The 20806-nt window shown below is 35.3% G+C and overlaps 1 protein-coding gene and 1 long non-coding RNA gene across 7 annotated transcripts in view; both read left to right on the top strand.

Annotated features, from left to right (window-relative positions):
- The window catches only part of lrp1ba (low density lipoprotein receptor-related protein 1Ba), a 304606-nt gene extending 295139 nt beyond the window's left edge, over positions 1-9467 (top strand). For all 6 annotated transcript variants that reach the window (XM_065244654.2, XM_065244653.2, XM_073813477.1 and 3 more), the window contains 5 exons: positions 1435-1511; positions 2667-2757; positions 2939-3089; positions 5706-5810; positions 8442-9467. In XM_065244654.2, coding sequence (XP_065100726.1) covers positions 1435-1511; positions 2667-2757; positions 2939-3089; positions 5706-5810; positions 8442-8582 — 565 coding nt within the window. In that variant the 3' untranslated portion in view covers positions 8583-9467. The remainder of the gene's footprint in view (positions 1-1434; positions 1512-2666; positions 2758-2938; positions 3090-5705; positions 5811-8441) is intronic.
- Positions 9468-9870: 403 nt separating this feature from the next.
- Positions 9871-20806, top strand: part of LOC135721598 (uncharacterized) — a 15706-nt gene continuing 4770 nt past the window's right edge. Inside the window, exons 1-2 of the long non-coding RNA XR_010521528.2 lie at positions 9871-10335; positions 11552-12546. This is a non-coding gene — a long non-coding RNA (uncharacterized lncRNA). The remainder of the gene's footprint in view (positions 10336-11551; positions 12547-20806) is intronic.

Raw genomic sequence — 20806 nt, 5'->3', positions numbered from 1 at the left:
ATATTTATCCTTAATGTATGGGACATATACATTTGAGTGACAGGATAACTCTGGCTACATTTGCAACCCTATTAGTTTATTTATTAATATATTTAATGTTCATTGCTTGACAGTTACAAAATCAAACAAATTAGATTTTAAATTGTATGTTTGACCAAAATTCTGATAACAGGGTTGAAGAATCTCATAAAATGAATAGGACGAAATATCGACCTCTTGGGGTTCAATATCATCAATTTCCGAAAGCACTTATTTGTTCAAAAAAGGCATCCAGGTCCCATTTTATACCAACTTCATGGAAAATGTCATTTAGTTCACTTCTTCTCACCCCACTGTATTTCTGCTGGATGTTTCCGGTCACCTTCCTCAAACAGCAGGGCGTTCATGTGCACCGCGCCAGCAGGAAATAGAACCCCTGTCTCCAGGAAATTGGATTAAACATTGTTTCATTCACGCCGGCATCTTTCATAAGCTTTTAATCTCTCATGTCCAGAGATTACTGCTGTGGACGCATGTTGCTTAAACATGCATAGAAAAACACTGCATGTCTACAGTGAGAATAATGCGTCTCTCGGGATCAGATTGTGTACCTCCACTTTGATGTATTGTGCTTTTATTATGTAAAAAATTTTGTTAAATGTTGCCATGCTTATTACAAATCAATAAGAATTATACTAAAGACTATAAAAGTAACTGAAAATACAAGTATATGTTTTATTATTTAGTTATTAATATGTTAAATTTAACCTTGAATGCAGTACAAATCTACACTGCAAAAAAAATTATTTTCAAGAAAAAAAATTCTTCGTATTTTTTGCTTGTTTTTAGTAAAAATATTTAAAAATTCTTATATAAGGATGCTTTTTCTTGATGAGCAAAACGACCCAAGAAAATAAGTTTTGGTTTTTAGACCAAAAATATCAAATTTAAGCGATTTTGTGCATAAAATAAGCAAAAAAAATCTGCCAATGGGGTAAGCTAATTTTTCCTGATTTTTTCTTACATTTAGTGTTTAAGAAAAATGTTCAAGATTTTTTTACTTACCCCATTGGCAGATTTTTTTGCTTGTTTTATGCACAAAATCACTTAAATTTGATATTTTTGGTCTAGAAACTAGACTTATTTTGTTGGGTCGTTTTGCTCATCAAGAAAAAGCATCTTCATTTAAGATTTTTTTTTTTTTTTACTGAAAACAACACAAAAATACTAAGAATTTTTTTCTTGAAAATCATTTTTTTGCAGTGTAATCACATGACGAGGTTTAGAGAGGTCGAGTGTGTATTGAAAATCTAAATGATATAAAGCCACCTCATGTTTTCATGAAATAACACTTAAGGCTTATAAAAGATAATCTTGTATTTTTAAATGCTACAGGTAGGGTCTTGTTTTATTGACAAAGACAGATTTGTATTTGTTTTTTATCTCTGTTTGCAGGTGCTCAGCAAACTGGTCGGGTACGCAGTGTGAAAGACCGTCCACCAAGACCAGCCGCTCTGAAAACTTCAACGGAAGTAAGTATCGTAATCGATTTGCGAAACTAGGGGCTTAAAAAGTCAAAACGATTCATAAAAATTCAATTATTATATTGCACTTTAAATTTGTGTAAAAACGCATAAAATTGAGAACTGTTGGTGGTGCTAGAAGGTTTGAGATCGCTCTTAAAAATGCTGGGTTATTAAAGCAACGTTTCAGTTAAAATTACGCTTCAGTCGTTCATCTACTCGAAACAGGGTGAACGGCACTTTCACATTCGCTTTGCAGCCCTCTTTCGGCCAAAACCGCACTAATAAAGAAGTTTCCAACCGTCGGGTCGCAGTCCTGTAGTTCGAGTGAAAACTACAAAAACTTGCTTTACGGCAGACCTACAATCCAATCAGAGCCACCTATGCTGCAGTATTTACGACAGTGGTAATGGACAATTACGTTTCAAACCTGTAGGGGGAGCAAAGAGCAAAAACTCTTTAGTGTTGCTTTAAAAAAGGGTAATGTCAAAAAGGGGATACCAGATAATGTTTATATTTGACAAAGGGCAGTAACCACAACAGACATCTAGGGGGACATGTCCCCCCAAAAATATTTGAAACAGGCCAATTGTCATAATGTTTCATTTTTTAATAGCCCTGAATGTTTTTGTCCCCCCAATGTTTAAAATGTGGCCGTGATTTGACCCAACAATGGGTTAAAACAACCTAGTATTTTGGGCTAAAACAACCCAGCATAGGTTAAATTAAAACCCGACAGGCTCGGTGGTCTCTTTATGACCCAACTTTGGGTTTAAAAAACACCCCAGCATTTTTTTAAAGGTGATAAGTGGCCAAATGAATGGTCTGTCCATCTGTCCTGCTAGACTAGAAACTAAAAGATCAAATAAATGCTAAGCACCTCGGTGGTGCCAGGCCCATAACAATCATTAAATTCACTAATTTAATAGAAAAGAACAGTTAGAAGCATTGAAGAAACAGTATGTCAATACACTATCAATTTAAGTGCACACTTGGAAGGCTGTAGAGATTTACTAACCTAATGCAGCGAATTCACACGTACCATTAGACAATTACACTTGAGTTTATGCTTGTAGATGGTCTACATTATATGCAATATATACAGCAATATAAAGTATTTACTGGTAATTAATTTATGCAAATTATACCTTTTTTGTTTTCTAGGAAGTATCGCCATCGTAGTGCCCCTGGTTCTTCTCGTGTTTATCATCACCGCTGTTACTCTGGGACTTCTTATTTGCAAAAGACGGCAAAGGTAAACAAGCCCATCAGTTGTGGGAGACCGAATTAAAATGTTTAGTCAGAGAATTGCTAATGTGATGTGATTTGTTGATGTTACCCTAGAGTCAGCTTCAGCATTCGATTTGTGTGCAGTAGCTACTCTTATTTTTTTTTACTAACATATCGTATGTGATATATACGTTATCCCTTCACAGAGGGAAACAGGTGCAACGGCAACCCATGGCAAACGGCGGTCTGAACGTGGAGATCGGAAACCCGTCGTATAACATGTACGAAGTTGACCACGACAATCACATAGATGTGGGAAGCTTTCTTCACCCCAGCTTTACCCTTGACCCTCATAAGGTACAACATTATATCATCCAGGAAGTGTACATTTCAATACTGCAAAGTGATTGGCTCTTTCTTATCGTTAATTTGAGTATGTTGTCATGTATTCAGTAGATCCGGCTTCGGAGCTCAGGATTATTATGATTTAATTCTAATATAAACTACACTCACCTAAAGGATGATTAGGAACACCTGTTCAATTTCTCATTAATGCAATTATCTAATCAACCAATCACATGGCAGTTGCTTTAATGCCTTTAGGGGTGTGGTCCTGGTCAAGACAATCTCCTGAACTCCAAACTGAATGTCAGAAAGATGATTTAAGCAATTTTGAGCATGGCATGGTTGTTGGTGCCAGACGGGCCGGACTGAGTATATTCACAATCTGCTCAGTTACTGGGATTTTCACGCACAACCATTTCTAGGGTTTACAAAGAATGGTGTGAAAAGGGAAAAACATCCAGTATGCAGCAGTCCTGTGGGTGAAAATGCCTTGTTGATGCTAGAGGTCAGAGGAGAATGGGCCGACTGATTCAAGCTGATAGAAGAGCAACTTTGACTGAAATAACCACTCGTTACAACCGAGGTATGCAGCAAAGCATTTGTGAAGCCACAACACGCACAACCTTGAGGCGGATGGGCTACAACAGCAAAAGACCCCACCGGGTACCACTCATCTCCACTACAAATAAAAGAGGCTACAATTTGCACGAGCTCACCAAAATTGGACAGTTGAAGACTGGAAAAATATTGCCTGGTTCGATAAGTCTCGATTTCTGTTGAGGCATTCAGATAGTTACGTCAGAATTTGTCGTAACAGAATGAGAACATGGATCCATCATGCCTTGTTACCACTGTGCAGGCTGGTGGTGGTGGTGTAATGGTGTGGGGGATGTTTTCTTGGCACACTTTAGGTCCCTTAGTGCCAATTAGGAATCGTTTAAATGCCACAGCCTACCTGAGCATTGTTTCTGACCATGTCCATCCCTTTATGACCACCATGTACCCATCCTCTGATGGCTACTTCCAGCAAGATAATGCACCATGTCACAAAGCTTGAATCATTTAAAATTGATTTCTTGAACATGACAATGAGTACTAAAGACACTGTACGAAAATGACCCCCACAGTCACCAGTTCTCAACCCAATTGAGCATCTTTGGGATGTGGTGGAACGGGAGCTTCGTGTCCTGAATGTGCATCCCACAAATCTCCATCAACTGCAAGATGCTATCCTATCAATAATATGGGCCAACATTTCTAAAGAATGCTTTCAGCACCTTGTTGAATCAATGCCACATAGAATTAAGGCAGTTCTGAAGGCGAAAGGGGGTCAAACACAGTATTAGTATGGTGTTCCTAATAATCCTTTAGGTGAGTGTATATTCTTTTAATAAATAAACACTGAGACTCATTTATAAGAAGTTCATTCAGCTTCGGTTTAATAAACACATTTTTTTCAAAGCAAACAATCATTCAAAAATAAAATGCATGCAGTCTTCCCCATGAACTTCGGCCCTGATCAATTCGTGACCTCCGTATTTGTAGCCTTCAAGCCACACAAAAATATCACACCCGAATGTACTGGCAGGTTTTTAATATATCTCCTCTTTAAACACACATCAAATGAATTTTCTAAGTAAACAAACTAAGCATCTCATTTGCATACATTAACAGGGTAAGGAAAAAAAACTGATATAGCTCACACCGGCATAGGTTTGTCACCTCGCCTGCAAAAATAGAAAAATAACACCTCTAGTCATGAAAAAGAAATGAAACTTATCACTCATGTATATACGTTAGCAAATAAAGAAAAGTATAAGGTTTTCAGACGAGGTGTCGCAAAGCCTTTAGCACCTTCATTTGCAGCCAGGCCAGGCCTGCGTGTCAAAGGTCACAGAACACTTTTTATAAATTTGCTTTGCAAGGTTGTGCATTAAACTGACTATAATCTTTAATGCATTTGACATTATTCTAAGGTGTTACCCATTGTTTATAATTTTTTTTGCAAATAAATATCACGCACAACCTTATAGCCCCTGAAAATTGGTCTCGAAACTGCACTCTTGAACGGATGTGTTAAAAACAACCAGAATCCACCCATCTCTGTGTCATTATTGAAACAACACATTTTGTGTTACTTACACAACTTGTGTTTTTTAACACAAACTCAACACAAAATGACACATAATGTGTTAAAAGCTTAACGCTCAAAGATGTGTAAAAAATTAACCCATCCCTTCTAAGAGCGTGTGTTTGTTATTGCTATATGCAATGTGGTTCATATCTGTAAACAAATATATTTTATTTACTGTTATTTGGTCCCTGAGGAAAATTTAGTCTTTATAGCACTTAAACATTTACACAGATATCTTTGCCTCAGAAGCACAATGTGTGCCAGAAGTCATAACAACACCGTAGCAATTAAAGTTTTATATTTTCCTATTACAATAATATTATCACAAAAACTTTTTCTGCCCTTTTATATGTCATTTGGGTTGCAACCCGAATTCCCCGAATAATTTAGTCTAATTTACTATTTTAATATGTTCATACTATATTGCTGTACTTCAAAGGTGTTGGAGCTTAGAAGTTGAAACTGGTATTGCAATGTTTCCTTTTGTTTTCCAGGGCTGGTGTGTGAGGTCCAGCGATTCTCGCAATTTACCCGCACACCCTTTGTCTGCACAAACTCTTCCTATCCAGAACGCTCCAAAGGAGCTCATTCCAGGACAGGTGAACTCTTAACAGTCCTTTTGTAGTTGCTTTCCCAAACATTGCATTGATTTGGTGGCAGTGCACTACTAAATGCTCACCTAATGCTTCGTCCATCATGTTTTGTGCTTTATAGCAGGGGTTTTCAAACTTTTTGATGACACATATGAGGAACAGTGGCGGCTCGTGCGTGCTCTTCCGAGGGGCGCAAATTAAAAAAAATGTGTTCGGAGTTTCATGTGTGTTGCTCGTGTTTTCAAAATATGTGTTTGTTGCGTCATGTAAACCATGTGCATCAAGTTTTGTCAAAATAAGTGCCTGCTGCACACGCGTCAAAACCGTTTATGATAAAAGAGACGCTCACGTCCACAAAATACACGCAAGACACTCCCTTAACACTAAACTCTGATCACGCATGAGATTATGCGAATATCTGGCAAACGCAAGTGTCTCTTTTATCATAAACCCTTTAGATGCGTCTGCAGCAGGCACTTATTTTGACAAGACACGTGATGCATGTATGTTCACTTGACGCGCAGAACACATATTTTGAAAAAAGGAACCACATACATGACGAGCTTCGCATGTTGTGACGAACTTCGCATCGTACACCCTCAAAAAAAAGAAGTCAGTCGCCACTGATCAGGAACCTAAAATATATATCCATATTTTTTTAAGAAACATTTAAATTGTGTTAGATAAATATTTGTAATATTATAAGCAAATTGTTTACAAACTTTAATATTTGGCTACGCAAACTTTTCACAATGTCTGCTTTGTATTTTATCTTTTGAAATTTTCGGAGGACCCCTTGGGACCTTCTAGGGGACTCCCCCCAAATCCCAGTTTGAAAACCTCTGCTTTATAGAAGTGTAGGAAATCCATTGTACAGGTTTTATGGAAAGTATGATCTTCTTGATAATATGGTAGCTTTGTATAATGTATTACCGTATTTTCCAGACTATAAGTCGCGTTTTTTTTTCATATTTTGGCTGGTGCTGCGTCTTATTCTTAGGGGCGCCTTATAAGTCTGTATAAATAAATTTTGACATTTATGAGGCAAGAGACAACATTACCGTCTACAGCCGCGAGAGTCCGCCATATGCTGCTTCTGTATTTATGCAATTCAATGGATTTAGTGATATTGAATGACGAGTCCGCGAACTTGATGCTCGGTGGCTTATTCGGTTGATTTATCCTCGCAGCCTTCCATGTATGTTCTGTATGCTATTGTTTATCGTTTAAATAACTGATAATGTTACGATTAGGTACGAACATCTATTTAGCCTGCTGTTCTGTGTGCTATTGTTTAGTTGAATAACTTGCCTCTCCAGATGAAATGTGTGTTCTTCGGCACGGATTTGTGAAATAATTTTATAAATAAATGCCACGAATAGTCCATTGCGACTTATATTATGTTATTTTGTCAACTGACGCATTTTTGATTGGTGCGACTTATAGTCCGGAAAAGTAGTAACAAAAAATCATTATTAACTAACTTCCCGTTCAGACTGCCAGCGACTAGCAGTAGCAGCGGCACATGATCTCATTTAATTCAACGAAAGCTTGGAGACTTCCGGCGTCATGAGCGATAGTTCCGTTGGCGCATTAAGTGGGCGTGTCCAGGCATGCAACAAAGTTGAGAAAAGTTGAGCGACTACCAATGAGAGCAAAGAAGTTGAGTTCACGTCACCTGTCTCCGTCAGTTACTGGAGTGTACTCCTCATTTGTTTATGACAACCAGAATTAGAAACGCCGCCTAATGACCTCATTGAGATGGTCGACAGACAGCGAGAAAGTCACTGGTGGTCTGAACAGGACGTAAGACAAGTTTACACTTGCCGCATTTACTGTACGCATTTTCTTAGTTCCCGTAAACTTGGAGGTAGGGCTGGGCAATAAATCTGGTTTTGGTATTATGCCGTAAATTTTCCCAGCCCGATATGGGATGAGACAATAACGTGTATATCGGTATGGTCCGATATGACCCTCATGCAATAGATCTCTGCCAAAAATGTACACTGAGGTCAGACGTAAGCTTTCCAATCAGTTTGCGTGTTGTGGAGCTGTTTATTTTCAATCAGGGAGGTCTTTGAATTATATTTTTATCATATAGCACGCTGTTTTAATGGAGGTGATTGTGACATCTCACATGAAGCTTGACTTGCACATTAAGATTTATTCCACTTTGTAGAAAAGGGCAAGATATTTATTGTTTTACATCCATAAGTTTCACAGTTGTGCTTAAGGCCACCTAACGGCAGACAGGGGAACTGCAATACTATAATAAAATAATAAGATAAGACAAATCAATGAGAAAATATGAATTAAATAATTTTTACTTCATTCATAGCTCAGACAAAATCATAATTGGCTCTGGTCGGGGGGCAGGGCCCCCTGCCCCCCCCCCCCCACAAACACTGCCTACATGTACATCGCCATTTATCGTAAAATTACCGAGATATAAATATTGATTAATACTGCCCAGCCTTACTTGAAGGTGTTTTCACTTGCCCCCCCACCCTACTAAGGAGTAGGAGAGTCATGAAAGCATGAATTCGAGTGCATGTGGATCCCTCATAAAATGTTTTCCTGGACTGCGATTTGTGTAGTAACTACATACTAAATAAATCAAATATTTTGCTTTTACAGGCAATGAACTATTCAAACCCCATATACACAAAGATGTATCATGACGGACAACATTGTCGAAAGCCAGTCATCAACCTCGACACTAGACGTGACGTTCTTCCAAAGAGACTGGAAACGACGATTCGAGAAACGGCGGCGTAACCTAGATTTTCAACGACTTGCTTTTTTATACAAAAAACTCTGTATAAAATGTATAAAACCACAAAAATGAACTTCATCGTCAGGTTTAATGATCTGTTTTTGTTCTCGCCACCTCATTTCGTCTCGTCCCACACATATTTATTTTTACGTTATTTTTGCAGTTTGGATGCAAGGCTGTTAAATCACTTTTTATAAACGATTAATGCTGTGTTTTTCTTTGCTTTGTGACTTTGTATATGCACTACAAGAAAACAAAAAACAAACCGTTCACAGCTGCTCTCTCTCGAAAGGCTTTATATACATTTAAAGATGTATTTTATATAGGTTTATTTACGTACACGGTATGTATATGTTTTCTTGTTGGTGGTATGATCACCAATGCCTAGATATTCCCAAGTTGCCTCTATACATTTAGCAGTATAAGGAGAAACTGATATTTAAATGCATCGTATATGCTCACATCACAGATTTATTTTTATATTTCTCATCGAACTGCAAACATGTTCCCATATCAAGTAGATTAACGTTGTTTTTGGATGCTTTAAATATGCAGTCGAAACCGAAAGTTAAAGTTGGTTTCACTTTCTATTTTGGATGTTTCATTAAAATATCCGTCCGCACTATAGGGGCTATAAAATGAATACAGATTCACTTTCACTTTATATGTTATGTTCGTGATAAACACACACGCGCGCGCATTCTCTGTGCAAATGTACAAACTAGAGCGGAGAAAGTTTTATAATTTTATAGTTGATTTGTACGTCCAGTTTGCTTGTATTTTCTGGAAGTGTAATAAATGTTCAAAGTTTTATACAGAAAAATGTACACAGTATATTTGGTCCGTCTTCACTTTGGGTGAAAACTGAACTGTTGTTGTTTTTTTTTTTAAATAAAAAGATTAATCCTGTAATAATTCATAAGCGTTATATTGCACTGAGCAATCTCACGGTTGCCGTTGTTTTAAGGGAGTGTAGGAAACTATTTAAATTTGTCATTGTAATACTCGCACATATTTACCTAATGTGATTTTGGACCAAGAATTATAAAATAAAATGGATTTTCTTGCCATTTCAAATGCGTTGCTACATACTTCAAAATGCACACTGTTCTCATTTGCAAGTATTGTGTTGCCTTTCTTGTTACACAGGTTTGTAGGAGACAAAAGCAAACATATTTTCATAGCATCACTATACATTTCCATATACTGTAGATCATAAGATAAGACTTATCCAAAGTCAAACATCAAAGCCCAGTGTCACATCACATACTAAAGATGTTGGAGCTTTTGCCCAATATGAAGAACCGGCAAGGACAGAGGAATACTTTTGGCTCAATGCATTTTACCATTTTATTAGTTGGTATTCAGATGTTGATGGATCGTGAATTTTCATGTCCATGCATTCCCGGATTTAACGCAATATTGATGAGTTTAATTTTTTTTGCGCCTGTTGTTTTTGCTCTGACTGTGATGATGTTCTTCCAGAGGCCTTGCAAACAGAAATCCATCTGTTCTCTGACATTGTCAAACGTTGTAGATGTTGTTTTACCTCTTCTGGTTCCACCTTTACTATGGATGTTTTTTTTGCTGTTTGACGGCGAGTACATTGCTTGTGGGATGACACACTGGGAAGGAGATTACCTCCTGGATGAAGAGATCCAGATGAAATGGTGTAAACCAACCAAACTAAACAGCACTGGAGCGAGAGGATCGGACCTAAGAGATCAGATCGAACAAATTGTGTACTACTCGCGAGTAAGTAATTAAATTCAATGTTTATTTTCATCCCATGTAGCAGCTACTGTAGCTATAAATCAGAGGTGGGCAAAAAAAGTTTTATAATTATATTAAACATTGTGTAGTGGTAACTGAGTGTTGATTTTATAATAAATTAAGCTACATTTGTCATTAACATGCGGCCCTTAAAGGTGCAGTGTGTAATTTTTATAAAGGGTCCCTTGACAGAAATGCAAAATAATTTACAAAACTATATTATCAGGGGTGTATAAAGACCTTTTCATAATGAACCGTTATGTTTTATTACCTTAGAATGAGACGTTTTTATCTACATACACAGAGGGTCCCCTTACGTGGAAGTCACCATTTTGTGCCGCCATGTTTCTACAGAAGCCCTTAACAGACAAACTTTTTTACTAAAGGGCGATTTATTGTCGTGCGTAGGTCCTACGCCGTAACAGCGCGTCGGTTCTACGCGGACCGCAAGCTCTGTGATTGGTCCACCAGAACCCCTCCCGTCAGGTAAAAAAACTGCGTCATAGGTATTTTCGTTTGAGACGGTGAAAACAAAGATGAGCCAAGTTGAGGAGTGATTTAACTCAAACTGCAACATAAGTCGCTGTTTATTTACTTCCATCATTGCTGGTCTTCTCAAATTATACACAACAAGTTGCTGTTTCTTCTTCGTTTGTGGGTTAACTTGCTTAGCTTCTTCTTCTGTGACGACTTCTGCTGCTATTGTGGTTACACGCGTGATTACTGCCAACCAGCGGTTTCGCGTGTGTTTGCACGTCGACGCGGACGGTGACGCACAAGTATAAATGAAAACGGACGCGGAACCTACGCCGTCGCTGCAACGCCGTAGGACCTACGCACGACTATAAATCGCCCTTGAGTTGTCTCCGACGATGACATGTTTTTCCGGTGTCAGCTACCGTAGCTTTTCTATGCGTTTCAAAAGCAAGGGGTGAGCAGTGGACTGAGCCGTTGGTTGCAATTCGCAACCTCACCACTAGATGCTGCTAACATTTACACATTGCACCTTTAACCTGATTTGGCCCACCAATGCAATAAATACTCAAAACTGTGTTATTTTAAATTTGTACAGTTTTAAAAAAACAAACAATTAAATGGGCTGACACTAACGTTTTGGGAAAACGTAATATATTAAGTATAATAATATTTCGATTATTTTTATATTTAGAACACTGGTGTGTTGTGTTATTTTTGATAGCTCTCAGCTTTAGCGCTGCTCTTGGTCATCTGCACTGCTGTCATGGCCGCCATTGTTTGTCGAGACTGCACCCAGCGATCGAATGAAGCAACGCAACTATCAGAGATTCACCGTGACTCAGAGGGGCAGATGCAACACCAACCTGATAACATCTAAAAATACAATAGGGTCTGCAAGAATTGAGAGTCATACCTGTGATTGTAAAAGCACAGGATGTGTTGTCAACCGCAATGTAGTTAACAGCAAATGTTTCTTTAGGTGAAAGTACTAAATGCATTTAACAAGATTATCTGCAATGTGTCTTAAAGGGACACTACACTTTAAAAAAATATGCTCACTTCCAGCTCCCCTAGAGTTAGACATTTGATTTTTACCGTTTTTGGAATCCATTCAGCTGATATCCGGGTCTGGCGGTACCACTTTTAGCATAGCTTAGCATAATCCATTGAATCTGATTAGACCATTAGCATCACGCTAAAAAAATAACTGGAGAGTTTTGATATTTTTCTTATTTAAAACTTGACTCTTCTGTAGTTACATCGTGTACTAAGACCGACGATTTTCTAGGCAGATATGGTTAGGAACTATACTCTCATTCTGGCGTAGTAATCAAAGACTTTGCTGCCGTAACATGGCTGCAGGAGGTGCAATGATATTACGCAGCGCCTGAAAATAGTCCCTTGATTACTTTCAATAGCAGGGGACTATTTTCAGATGCTGTGTAATATCAAAAAAGCTTTTCTATTTTTCTTAAGAGATGTTAATGATGTTATTATAAACATACATGTTAAATTCCAACCAACACAAATACCATAATATTGTATAATATAAAAAAAAACAATGATCTGGTTCACCGAAACCACAAGGTTGGTCTGTGAAGAGGAAGTAACTTTCTTTGATAAGTGTGTGACACTGCACAGTGCTCCTCAAACGCTGACACACCTCCACAGCAGCATTTTAACTCGCCATATCACAACAAGAAGAGAAAATATCAAGTAAGTTTAAGATGAGTTGCAAATGAATATAAATTGGTACAGATGATTGTAGTATGTTATTTATTTCATAAAAGTGCCTATTCTAGCCTAACAATTTTTTTATTGTTACATTAACAATGGTTAAAGCATTGATTTTCTAAGCTGTCATACAGTAGTCGTGATTTTACCAGATAAACAGAGCGATAAAACAGTTGGCGTAACCCATTACTATACTTGCCTTGACTGAAGTTTAAGTGAGGTGTCAACTAAATGGGTAAACTATAGATAGATGACTTCTGCCTTGGTCATGGCAGTATTTAGCAACAGAAATCATACTTTAAATGTACTATTTATATGTATGTGTTTGGTGTCATTCTGTCAACTATCGACATTTCTGCAAAATCCCCAAAAATTAATAATGTTTAATTTGCATTTATTTACTGACAATTTAAATGGGGAAATGGTAAGAATAACAAAAAATACTGTTGCGGTGTTTTCAGATATAGAATAATGTAATGCAGTGTCTCAATTTTTTGGGGCTAAAGTACACCTTTATATGATTTTTTTTCAAGCTACCCCTTGACCAGATAACTAAAATTTGCTTTAAAATACAGTTATGCCTTATACTTTTTAATTATATTTAGATACCGAAGTTGTGTAAAGCCATATATTACGGTGGCTCATTGCTGCCACATACATATTATTTTTTTCACTCAGTTATGTCGTTACAACGACATCTTTTCTCGTTAAAACGACATCTTTTCTTGTTAAAACGACATCTTTTCTCGTTATATCAAGATATTTTGTCGTTAAAACGACATCTTTTCTTGTTAAAACGACATCTTTTCTCGTTATAACAACATCTTTTCTCGTTAAAACGACATCTTTTCTCGTTATAACAACATCTTTTCTCGTTAAAACGACATCTTTTCTCGTTATAACGAGATATTATGTCGTTAAAACGACATCTTTTCTCGTTATAACGAGATATTATGTCGTTAAAACGACATCTTTTCTCGTTATAACAAGATATTATGTCATTAAAACGAAATGTTTTTCTCGTTATAACGAGATATTATGTCATTAAAACGAAATGTTTTTCTCGTTATAACGAGATATTATGTCATTAAAACGACATCTTTTCTCTTTAAATTTACATATTTTCCAAATTAAGGAGTTATTAAATCATTTAAATTACACATATTCTCACGCGCGCGCTGTTTCATTAATCGACCCTTCAATGCAGAACTGCTTTTTGCAAGACATTTGGACATTTAACTAACCTAATTCTTACTTTATTCTTTTCCTTTTGACTTTTTTATTAATTTATTATGATAAGGCAATGTTGACATGATGCAGCAGACTGTACATTGGAACTTCACTTTCACAAGAATCAAACGGAGCAATTGGAAATGGCATTATAATTTGGATGAACTTGGCCGTTATGGGAAGCTATTCATAGATATAAACGGCAACATCTGAAATGTATTTAGGCTGGATTTTTTTTGTCAAAGTGTAAATCGACCCCAGATAGCAATAGACTATCTGCTCCGAAGTCGTGTACTCTGTGTTTTATATCTATCTAAAATAAAAATACTTGTCAATATAATACGGAGGAATAAAACAATATATTTAATAAAAATCTATAATAATTAAATTATTTTATTATATAATTGTCTATTGAAATATTATATGAATGCATTACAGGTTATTTTAAATAAAAATACTTAAACAATTTGTAAATCGCACATGGTATTTATATAACATTGTATTTTATCAAATATATAAATAACCAGTGACTTCAACACAATAGATGACTTAAAACAGATATTTATTTAAAAGAATAACCATTTTAGTCATTTTAGTCTAACAGATCTTAAGTCGCCTCTCTGTTATTTAAATTTAAAACAATCAAGCTTCTAACATCATCTCTTCATAGACGAAAATCACTAAAATACATTTTCGTTCTCACATAAGTTACTAAATGAAGAAAGAAAAAAAGAAATTGCTAGAATAATGTTAGACTCTGGGGTGAAACGAAATGACAAATAAATAAACATTTCATTTACTTTACCTTAACATATCAGTTTAGCCGCCTAGCTTTCAGTTTTTACAACAATCAAAAGCTTCTTATTCTCTATTGGAAATCACTAAAATATATTTTCGTTTGCACATATTTAAGTCACTAAATGAACAAAGAAAAAATAAATCACTAGAATAATGTTAGACTCCGAGGTAAAAACGAAATGACAAATAAACATTTTGAAACAGATCTTACCACAGTCACAGTCAGTGTTCGAATTGAAGGGGGTCTGGGGGGGTCCCGGACCTCCTATAAGCCTTAAGGGACCCCCCATAAAGCACAAAAATATAAATTAGGGGGGTCCCCTGGTTTTTATTAAAATTAAAATACTACATACATTTAAAATCCTCATTTTGCATGTCACAAAGCGATACTGTCCATTATTTGTCCCAATTTCGCAATAAAATAATTCAAATGACTTCTGTCCGAAATAAAGAAACTCGCAAGTGCGCCTCATGCTGTTTTCTGGAGGAATTGACAGACGAGTTAATGTCTCTATCTGCGTGTGGAGCATTTTTTACCTCAGTTGCGGTAAGAATCTTTAGTAATCTTTAGGTTTAAGGTTTTTTTTTTTAAATCTTCTCAAACAATTATTTCATAACAGTGGCAAAGCTATCCACTCAGACTGACGGCTGGTCAACCCAGTCACACAAAATATTTTATTAGGAAAGCAGAAGAAATCACGCTTAAATGATAATAAATTATAGTCTCTTTAATACTTAGCATATCGCTCAACTACGCATCTTTCAGAAATAAATAATTATTTGTAGAAAGTATCTTTTGCATGTGTTTTTTTAAACCTTGGAAAAATGTAACATGCAGGGCCGAAGTGGGACTCATTTTCAGACCTGGAGTTTCATGTCTTAGACCGGCCCACTTTAGTTCACCACTGACTATATTAAAATAATATAATTAAATCCTCAGTGCACTATTCTTTGCAGCCTTGCAATTAATATATTTTCCAAAAATATCGTTTCCAATTCAATGCAAATAGTCTAAAAACAGTTATGATTTTGCCATAATCATGCAGCCCTACCATAAGGTATTTTAATATTATTCAATTAAACTTATTCAAAAACTGCTGAAAAGGATCAAATGTTTTCCCCTATATTTTTTCCCCTAGCGTTTGCATGAAATAGATGAAGAATAACTATTAATAGATTAATCATTGTTACATATATAACTTACCGGTAGATTTTTACCTTTTTTTTTTTACATTTACATTTACCTTTTATCAAGGTATCAAGTTGCGCTCAAGTTTATTTTAAATCTAAACGTGCAGCAAGTGCACTCAAATAGACGCGTCTAAAACAAAACTTGTGTTCACAGGCGACCGCTTTGAAAAGCAGAAGGCGGCGGCGCGTCATGCGTTGTAAATGAATATGGACCCTAATTATGATTATGAACGCAAGAATTACTCCGTGGTCGGAAGTTGGGGCACAATCAATTTGGTCATAAAGCGGTGGGGACGCATACCACCCGCAAATTACGCGAATGGGGCTGCTGTGAGTGCTGGGGACAGCAACCTTCAACCTGGTGGCATGATAACTATCTTTAAAATTATGTATCTTTAAAAAGATTAATTATATGTAATTTATACAGTGAAGAAGACAGTGTTATTATTCATTTGATTCTATTTATGTACCTAAATACTACTGTTAGATCTTGCTTTATTTGTTCTTTTCTATTTTTATATGCTCATAATTTCCAGTTTTGCTGATTAGAAAATTATTCAATCTATGACTCAAAAAACGCAATGTAATCATCCATTCAACCACTACTATATAGTAAAATTATGTAATTTAAGAATGAGTCCACCCTATTTCACCCCTATTCTGTTTAAAAGTTCTGCCCTTGCCAGTGTTTCACACTAATTTGAGGGGTAAACTTTTTTAGAGTTTGAGTTAAGGGCAATTTGGGGTTTCTTTGATTAAAACCAGGATCAGATGATTGTTGATCAAGGACGATCACATCTTACGTTGTGAAATCACAGCGACCCTATAATGAGGGGGTGGAGCTTGACCGGGGGGTGGGGCTTAGCTAGGGGACCCCCCATAAGCTTTGACATAATTCGAACACTGGTCACAGTCGCCTATCCGTTTGTACATTAATCAAAAGCTTACATATTGTCCTCATATAGACGTGTCAAATCGATCGAAAATTACTCAAATATTCCTTCTCACATATTTAAGTTACTAAATGAAGTATGATAAAAAAAAGCTAAAAATATGTAAGTCTCTGAGAGGTAAAACGAAATGACCGTAATTTTTTTTTATGACTTGAGTTCAAGCTTTTTGCTGATCACAAAATAAAGCGGGTATTGGCCTACTGGTGAAGAGCGGTGCCTGGTGCAGAAGAGCACGCACATATCAGACGTGCACACTAAATAATGGGTTTAATTATGCTTTCACTTCATTTCCTCAAATGAAATAAAATAAAATAAATAATAATAACAACCATTAGAGAAGGTTCTGTATAAGTTATTTTGAAATAATCACCCTGCAACTTTATGGGACCGTTATTTATGGTTCCCAAAAAAATATAAAAAAATTACTACGACTAAAACGTCATGTATAAGTTACTTATAAATAACCACCCTGCAACTTTATGGGAACATAGTTTTTTGTTTGCAAAAATAAAACATAAAAAGAATATTCCCAGAACATTATTATTTGGTCCCCATAAAAGGGGACCAAAGATAACCAAAAACTAACGTTAGGGGAAAGTTTTGTGTTAGCTGTGACAGTCTGTTTTCTGGGTGGAACATTAAATTGCTTCTGCAACTTTTTATATGAATTGAACAAAATAAATACTTGAAATGACTTGGGCAAATTTTTATTTCTTTAAAAACAAAAATGTCATGAGCAAAATATTGCACAAAAAAATAAAAATACAGCTTTGATCACAGCATAAAATTGTAATAAGGTAAACCACCAGATCGAATTACACTTTGACTGACAAAAAAATCCAGCCTAAATACATTTCAGATGTTGCAGTTTATATATGAATAGCTTCCCATAACGGCCAAGTTCGTGCACAAAGAATAATGCTCCGTTTGATTCTTGTAAAAGTGAAGTTCCAACGTCTGCTGCATCCTGTCAACATTGCCTAATCATAATAAATTAATAAAAAAGTACAAATGAAAAGAATAAAGTAAGAATGGATTAGGTGAGTTAAATGTCCAATGATCTTGCAAAAAGCAGTTCTGCATTGAAGGGTCGATATGAAACAGCGCGCGTGTGAGAATATGTGTAATTTAAATGATATGATATCTCCTTAATACGGTGGCTCATTGCTGCCACATACATATTATTTTTTTCACTCAGTTATGTCGTTATAACGACATCTTTTCTCGTTAAAACGACATCTTTTCTTGTTAAAACGACATCTTTTCTTGTTAAAACGACATCTTTTCTCGTTATAACAAGAAATTTTGTCGTTAAAACGACATCTTTTCTTGTTAAAACGACATCTTTTCTCGTTATAACAAGATATTATGTCGTTAAAACGACATCTTTTCTCGTTATAACAACATCTTTTCTCGTTAAAACGACATCTTTTCTCGTTATAACGAGATATTATGTCGTTAAAACGACATCTTTTCTCGTTATAACAAGATATTATGTCATTAAAACGAAATGTTTTTCTCGTTATAACAAGATATTATGTCATTAAAACGACATCTTTTTCTCTTTAAATTTACATATTTTCCGTATTAAGGAGTTATTATATCATTTAAATTACACATATTCTCACGCGTGCGCTGTTTCATTAATCGACCCTTCAATGCAGAACTGCTTTTTGCAAGACATTTGGACATTTAACTAACCTAATTCTTACTTTATTCTTTTCCTTTTGACTTTTTTATTAATTTATTATGATTAGGCAATGTTGACAGGATGCAGCAGACGTTGGAACTTCACTTTTACAAGAATCAAACGGAGCATTATTTGGAAATGGCATTATTCTTTGTGCACGAACTTGGCCGTTATGGGAAGCTATTCATATATAAACTGCAACATCTGAAATGTATTTAGGCTGGATTTTTTGTCAGTCAAAGTGTAATTCGATCTGGTGGTTTACCTTATTACAATTTTATGCTGTGATCAAAGCTGTATTTTTATTTTTTTGTGCAATATTTTGCTCATGACATTTTTGTTTTTAAAGAAATAAAAATTTGCCCAAGTCATTTCAAGTATTTATTTTGTTCAATTCATATAAAAAGTTGCAGAAGCAATTAAATGTTCCACCCAGAAAACAGACTGTCACAGCTAACACAAAACTTTCCCCTAATGTTTGTTTTTGGTTATCTTTCGGTCATTTAATGGGGACCAAATAATAATGTTCTGGGAATATTCTTTTTATGTTTTATTTTTGCAACCAAAAAACTATGTTCCCATAAAGTTGCAGGGTGGTTATTTATAAGTAACTTATACATGACGTTTTTGTCGTAGTAATTTTTTTATATTTTTTTGGGAACCATAAATAACGGTCCCATAAAGTTGCAGGGTGATTATTAAAAAATAACTCATACAGAACCTTCTCTAATGGTTGTTATTATTATTTATTTTATTTTATTTCATTTGAGGAAATGAAGTGAAAGCATAATAAAACCCATTATTTAGTGTGCATGTCTGATATGTGCGTGCTCTTCTGCACCAGGCACCGCTCTTCACCAAGTAGGCCAATACCCGCTTTATTTTGTGATCAGCAAAAAGCTTCAACTCAAGTCATTAAAAAAAATTACGGTCATTTCGTTTTACCTCTCAGAGACTTACCTATTTTTAGCTTTTTTTTATCATACTTCATTTAGTAACTTAAATATGTGAGAAGGAATATTTGAGTAATTTTCGATCGATTTGACACGTCTATATGAGGACAATATGATGTAAGCTTTTGATTAATGTACAAACGGATAGGCGACTGTGACTGTGGTAAGATCTGTTTCAAAATGTTTATTTGTCATTTCGTTTTTACCTCGGAGTCTAACATTATTCTAGTGATTTATTTTTTCTTTGTTCATTTAGTGACTTAAATATGTGAAAACGAAAATATATTTTAGTGATTTCCAATAGAGAATAAGAAGCTTTTGATTGTTGTAAAAACTGAAAGCTAGGCGGCTAAACTGATATGTTAAGGTAAAGTAAATTAAATGTTTATTTATTTGTCATTTCGTTTCACCCCAGAGTCTAACATTATTCTAGCAATTTCTTTTTTTCTTTCTTCATTTAGTAACTTATGTGAGAACGAAAATGTATTTTAGTGATTTTCGTCTATGAAGAGATGATGTTAGAAGCTTGATTGTTTTAAATTTAAATAACAGAGAGGCGACTTAAGATCTGTTAGACTACAATGACTAAAATGGTTATTCTTTTAAATAAATATCTGTTTTAAGTCATCTATTGTGTTGAAGTCACTGGTTATTTATATATTTGATAAAATACAATGTTATATAAATACCATGTGCGATTTACAAATTGTTTAAGTATTTTTATTTAAAATAACCTGTAATGCATTCATATAATATTTCAATAGACAATTATATAATACAATAATTTAATTATTATAGATTTTTATTTAATATATTGTTTTGTTCCTCCGTATTATATTGACAAGTATTTTTATTTTAGATAGATATAAAAACACACTTCGGAGCAGATCCGCCCCGGAGTATTGCTATCTGGGGTCGATTTACACTTTGACAAAAAAATCCAGCCTAAATACATTTCAGAAGTTGCCGTTTATATCTATGAATAGCTTCCCATAACGGCCAAGTTCATCCAAAGAATAATGCCATTTCCAATTGCTCCGTTTGATTCTTGTGAAAGTGAAGTTCCAATGTACAGTCTGCTGCATCATGTCAACATTGCCTTATCATAATAAATTAATAAAAAAGTCAAAAGGAAAAGAATAAAGTAAGAATTAGGTTAGTTAAATGTCCAAATGTCTTGCAAAAAGCAGTTCTGCATTGAAGGGTCGATTAATGAAACAGTGCACGCGTGAGAATATGTGTAATTTAAATGATTTAATAACTCCTTAATATGGAAAATATGTAAATTTAAAGAGAAAAAGATGTCGTTTTAATGACATAATATCTCGTTATAACGAGAAAAACATTTCGTTTTAATGACATAATATCTCGTTATAACGAGAAAAACATTTCGTTTTAATTACATAATATCTTGTTATAACGAGAAA

The sequence above is a fragment of the Paramisgurnus dabryanus genome, chromosome 24, assembly GCF_030506205.2.
Source record: "Paramisgurnus dabryanus chromosome 24, PD_genome_1.1, whole genome shotgun sequence".
Lineage (NCBI taxonomy): Eukaryota > Metazoa > Chordata > Actinopteri > Cypriniformes > Cobitidae > Paramisgurnus > Paramisgurnus dabryanus.
This window is presented reverse-complemented; position numbering and strand designations above follow the sequence as displayed.